Source organism: Convolutriloba macropyga, chromosome 5 (assembly GCF_964194025.1).
Source record: "Convolutriloba macropyga chromosome 5, txConMacr16.3, whole genome shotgun sequence".
NCBI classification, from domain to species: Eukaryota; Metazoa; Xenacoelomorpha; order Acoela; family Convolutidae; genus Convolutriloba; species Convolutriloba macropyga.
The window spans coordinates 767,816-773,973 of NC_134472.1; the positions used below are offsets into that span (position 1 = coordinate 767,816).

General features: G+C 38.0%; 1 protein-coding gene across 1 annotated transcript; it reads right to left on the bottom strand.

The window, feature by feature from the left end:
* Window positions 1–635: 635 nt before the first annotated feature.
* Window positions 636–2,239, bottom strand: LOC142339713 (DNA methyltransferase 1-associated protein 1-like). The gene has a single exon (XM_075389932.1). The coding sequence runs from the start codon at window positions 2,170–2,172 to the stop codon at window positions 898–900; it is 1,275 nt and encodes a 424-aa protein (XP_075246047.1). The 5' UTR covers window positions 2,173–2,239; the 3' UTR covers window positions 636–897.
* Window positions 2,240–6,158: the final 3,919 nt, after the last annotated feature.

Below are 6,158 nucleotides of genomic sequence, written 5' to 3' on the forward strand. Positions count from 1 at the left end.
TATTTTGATTGCTGTTTACCATATCTCATTTGATTATAATTCCGATGCTTGTCATTATGTCTATCTGTTGCTTCTGATGCTTTAATTTTTTACTACTGTCAGAATTTATAAATATACATAGTAATTAACTTGCTGCCATCCGAGGTGACTGACCGACTACCCTTTTAGGGGAGGGGCTTCATTTAATTGACCTCTATCAAAGTTATAAATGAACCAAATAATTTGACAGCTGATTTTAGCTTCTGATTCTCGTTTACAAACCCAAAATACAAACCTAAATATCGTAGCCTATTTCCTCATCATTGACGATAGCAATTTTTTGTCAATGGTGAGGAAAGGCTTCGATCTTTAGGGTACTGTTTTGAGTTTGTAAACGAGAATCAGAAGCTAAATTCACCTGTCAATGCGATATTAACAGTGAATTGCTGGGAAACATTTCGTAGTGGGGTAACGGCGTATTGGTGGGGTTCGGAACTGGCTCAAAACTGGCAAACAAAAAAATCGACGTATGCAATGCAATACGGCGAAGTCTATTCCGTTTTTATCAAAATCTTGAAGTTCAATCGGTTGCATTTTCTATTTCCTTCACTATGCCTGCAAGCTTAAATTTTAACCTTCTAACAGCTGAGAAATAATAATCGACAGTCTAAATTATCTACTAAACAATTTGATGTTCCATACTCATCAATTTAATACATCAATCTGCCATTAACATTTCATTGTCAAAAGCATTTAAGTTTGAAAATAGTCTTTATGTGGGCCTCAGCCCTATTAAGATCTTCTCGTGTATTAAGATAGAGTTCTCTTTCAGATAAAAATACACAAATCGCAAAACATCCACTTAACCAGTTCCTGCAAGACACATCCATAAGTTTCCTGGAACAGTCTATGCAATGATTACTTCTTGAAGGAATTGAGACGATGGGATAATGTTTGCAGCTCGAAATCAATAGCTTCATCAACCTGTTTTAACTCGTACAAAATTGCCAATTCATTTCTTAGTTCATTAAATTCAGTAACAATTTCTTCACAGGCAGCTTTGGGCCAAACATCCAAACCATATTCGATGAGAAGTTGCTCGATGGCTTTTGACTTTTTGTTGCCCAAATTGGCAGGAAGTTTCATATAATGACTTCGAGTGGAAGCTCCTGTTGATTTTGCTTCAGGCCACTTAATTCCTGAAGATATTTCAGATACACTTTTCGGAACACTAGTAGCTGGCACCTGCAGTGGTCTTTTCTGTGCTTCTTTGTTAATAGATTTATTCTTGTTTGCTTGATTTGTCTGAGCCTTTGGTCTAACATCAACTGCATTTATAATTTTCTGCAAATCTTGAGCCTTCTTTTCTCGCTCACGCTTTCTTGTTTCAATTCTCTTAAGAGCTTCAACTAATCTTTCTTCTTCTTTTACTTCTTCTGGAGTTCGATTCCACAACTTTTCGAGTTGCTCTTTACGCCGTCTTTCGTGGGTTGCATCGTATAGCTTAGGTGCTTCACCAACATTGCCAGCTCTGACATGTTGAAGCGTTGACACAATGTGATAGTATCTCTCCTTCAAATCTTCAATTGATCGATGTTTAAACCTCTCCGTGTCATATCTATCTTGTATTACAATAAACCGCGTATCAAATTGATTACAAAGGTCTATTAAATGGGCTGTTTCCTCCTCGCTCCAATTGGGGTCAGTTAAATATTGATTATACTCAACTGAACTGTACGAAGGATTATTCACGTGCTTGTTGAAACGCGCAAATTGATATTCGCTAGTTGCGTCGCATTCACGCTTCCAGTGAAAGAACACGATACCATCATCTCTCATAGGAATAGTGAAAGGAGTTAACTTCCAAGCACGAGGGTGAAATTTACTCATTTTAGCTTTCGTTACCTTATACCCCAGCTTACTATCAGTTTGAACTAAAGGCGACCTGTCCAACGGTGAGCCACTTTGATTATAACTGTGTTGTAACGAACCACTCGACCCGTCACGTAACAAATTGAATAGTTCTCTCGCCATTCCATCTGGCTTCTTGAATTGGCTCGGAGCAGGAAGCTTGCTCACTTTTTTCGGTTTCTTCCTCCTTTCTTCATTTAAAATACTTTCAAGATGCGTATTGGCCGGCGCTTTGGCCGCTTCTATCCCTAATATATCAGTGAAATCGTTACCAAATTCCATCGCTCCTCTGAAACTAATATTGTAAAGGTAACTATCAACTAAAGAGAGAAATTGAATTCTGAACAATTTCAGCTGCTGCGGGCGGGGGCATAAACTGGGGGCGGGGGCATAAACGGAAAAGATCCCATTTCTTGATATAGCACGTGCTCTTTGGGATGCAAAAGATTATCTAGTCTCTTCCCACAAAAACGTTTCTTAGGTCAGGTCAGGTTTTTTGGTCGACAGGCGTTGCCTCTGGGACCAGCTCTATCATGCCATTCCACATCTCAAATGATTGTGTGGAGGTCAGCCCGGTGCCTGTCTAGTCTTCTTTTGAAAACGTTTAGACTGGGGCTGGACGTAACCTCTTCTGGGATATTGTTCCAGTCTTTAGCTGTTCATTGAAGCAGTTCCGTCTGCTTTCGATTGTTGCTTTTTCCGACATCACCTTCTGGTTTCCTCTAGAGAGTCTGGCGTTAGACTCAAACAATCTGTCGCTTGCACTGCTATAGTAGCCGCCCGTGGGCAATACTCTGTCTTTGGCTAATTGAGCGTGGGACTTGTTTAAAATGCAAAATTAGAAGTTAAACTATCAAGTAGATCAATGTGAAGAAAGGTTGATTTAAATAAATTAAGATTTACTGGAGTGGTTAGCTCTGATGGTAGGTTTGGTGTTCAATGAACTTAATCCTCGCTTTGGTCGGTACACAATATCAGTTCTATCATCGTGGTTAATTAACCAAGTCAACAAAGGACAGAAAAAGCATTTGGATGCAGTCCTTACGAACAACACTGACCATATATTGAATGTGTGTCAGGATAACAAGATCAAACAGATACACAATTCGGATCACGACCCCTTCCAATTGAAGGTAAATGCTTCCGACTGGTTCAGAGTGGAGAAACGCAAACTAGTATAGAATCCCTTTCAATTAACTTAGATTCTAAAATATCCGCCGCATTCTTGTTAAAATTTCGAAATGGTGGAACTAGTTGAATTCAGAAATCATAGGCAAAGTTCAGCTCAAAGAAGGATTAATAAATTAACGTTTATAAAAGTGAAATGTAGGAAATGCAGCTTTAGAAATTGGGTTAAAAGTTTTAATGAACCCTGATACTCGAATTTAACCGGTTAAGCCCCCGGTTTTATCTTTATTTATGTTCACCAAGATAACTTTAGCCCAGGGTCCTTGCTCTGTTTGTTTTTCCCAAACGCAGTGTTTTGGTCTCAACGATAGCGTTGAACATCATATTTATTCTCTGACATAGTCTCGGTTCTAACGTTTGAACCATAAATTTTTATGACAATTGGTTAAGGATACTCTCTCATAAACAATAAGCCATAAATCAGCGTGTTTAGCTGTCACTTTCAAGTAATTGTTTTGTTTGAAAACATTTAAAATTTAATTTTCGAAAGCTTTCGTGTTGAAAATTTCTTGAGCATGTTTGTAGGGTCACTACACTGCCTTCCCCTATGGAAGCAAAATGCTCCACTCAATATGAAACTAAAAACTCGACAGCGAACTTCCATCCACGAGTTTCGTATATATTACGTGCACCGTCATCCATAAGCACGCATCTTATTTGATTTAAAAACTGGAATCTCTCTGTTTGGCTTCCTGTATCAGGGTGTATCTATAGAGACAGATGTTTGAATCGTTGTTGGATTTTTTCGAACGTTGCAGTGGGCAAAATCCAAAGTAGATCGTATATTGAGAATGCTCCTCTACCGGGTAACTTTTTTCTCAATCTCCTGTAGTCGTCGTGTAGTGAGCTCTTTGGCGTTAATCTCCGCCTCTTTTTTTACTCTAATTTTCTTACTCTTCAAGCGGTTTCTGATGCTTTTTTTCGAGCTTCTTCCAGCTCCCCCTTGTATTCAACGAGTTTTTAAGCGCTGATTTTAGCTCCCCACACAAAGCGTCTGATTCATTTCTTCCTGACTCGCAGTCGAGCCGCATTTGCTGGAGTTGGCATCCCAACTCAACTAAACTGCTATTAGCTTCTAGCTTGAAAGTGCTCCCGTTGCTGTTCGGCAACGAATAGTTGTTGCTTTAACACAACAACTTGCCTTTGTAGCATACTGTTTTCCTTTCCTGTTGTACTTTTTAAACTTTCTCCTGTAATTGCAAGGAAGCAAGTCCCAGCTTTTGCTGTTTTCTAACCGGAATTTCATCCGACATCATTTCCGCGTGGTAATAGGTGGTCTCTGGGTTAGTGTTTTTGGGTATAATTCATCCAGGACCAAGACCGTTCTAAAACGTTTTTTGAACCCGCAGGTTCCATAGACTCCTCGTCGGACAACTGCTTTTATTTCATACAGTTGCGGCAGATAATATACATAATCTCCCACTTCTGGTTCCATTTCGTTTTTTAAACAAAACCCAAATTAGACAAGTTTAAGAGAATGAGCATCATTTCAGACATTATATTGACGTTGAAAAATTTTCCAACAGAAACAGATTTGTTTTTTCTTGGCTAACAGCCCCCGGCTCAAAGGCCGTTTTGTCAGTACCTGACAACTCGCTTTCTTTTGTTTCAACAACTTTTTTGAGACTTGTTTTTTGTTTTAATTGTTGGTTTTGCAGAACGGTTATATAATTAAGTTCAATTAACGGTTTATTTGGCTGTAGTGCCACTCTTGGTTGAGCACCTTCCAAAAATAACGTAGTAGATAAAATTATTCTTAAACACATTACTAAAATTTTTGCAGTCAAAACTAATGTCATTAGCGTTAATGTCAATTCCCTTGCTAAATAACTTTTAAAATGTTTTTTTTTCTATGGGTTCAAGCCAAGGAACTTCATGCCAATTCGAATCACAGGTGTATGTGTTGAACTCTAATAGGTGTTCATGTGTATACTTCCCATTTGTCCCAAGTAAAACTTCTTTTCCTGTTATCGATCTTCGACTCTGTCTATACATTTGTGCCAGTCGACTTTCTTCTACCTGCTTCTCTGTGAATAAACCATTGAAAACTTTCTTAAAAGTAGGAAATTCACGTTTGGGTTCCTCAAGAAAAGACAACACTTGTGGTTTTTCTACTATCGTAAGGGTATGACCAAACGCTATCCAAGAACCCTTACCTATTTGGAATACATTAGGGAACAATGGGTTGCACTTTATAAGCGTAGAACTTCTGTAGAAAACTTTGAAAATTGGGTTCATATAGCGCACGTAGCTCTGATTATCATTTTGTCTTACAATAATCGGCAATTACTCAGTACAGTAATTTAGAGCAGTTAATTTTACTATTATTTTTGCACAATGATGAACATAATTTATTGCACCTGCTGACTCTGCATGCAGACCTATGACTTCGTCTTCACCAATGGAAAAAGAATATGAATCATCAATCCCCATTAAAGCCACTACGTTTTGTCTATAAATTTTTGTTCATTCTACATCTCAGATTTGATATTTCGTCAACAATTGCATGTAGACTAATAAATTCTTGGACCAATAACGCATCTAACAACTTCTGCTGACATCTTGAGTAGTTACAATGTATGTTGTTTGCTGAAAAATTATATCAAGGCTAAATTGGTGAAAATAGACGTTTTGATGTTTAGTTTTAATTACCACTAGATGGTTTATTCTGATTTTCTCCCTCAAAATTTGTATGACAAATTTCACATTAGCAGTGGTCTAGCCCATCACATAGTGATGATTACACACAGCAATGAACTCTGCTGTGTTTTCTTCCGAGAAACCAGCTAGATTAAATAAATTTGGTTATATTTCTTTTTTGGACACTGTAATGAATATTATCAAGCTCGAATCTATTTCGATTCCAGGAAAAAAAATTGTTGGTTTCCAAATGGGTCTAGGAACTTATTCTTTGATCTTTTTTCTGTTAGCAACAATTCCGCGTTAATTTTGCCAAGTGTTACTTCTGCGTTGATGACTAAACTACCGGTAATATTTTTTGGCATTGGGGTGTGCCAAGCTGCTGGATATGCATATTTACACCTTTGTTGTTCCCGCCTTTCATAAAGGCGCTTCCTTTG

Bases quoted from the DNA above. Each gene is read 5' to 3' on its own strand.
- LOC142339713 (XM_075389932.1), bottom strand. From the start codon at position 2,172: ATGGAATTTGGTAACGATTTCACTGATATATTAGGGATAGAAGCGGCC.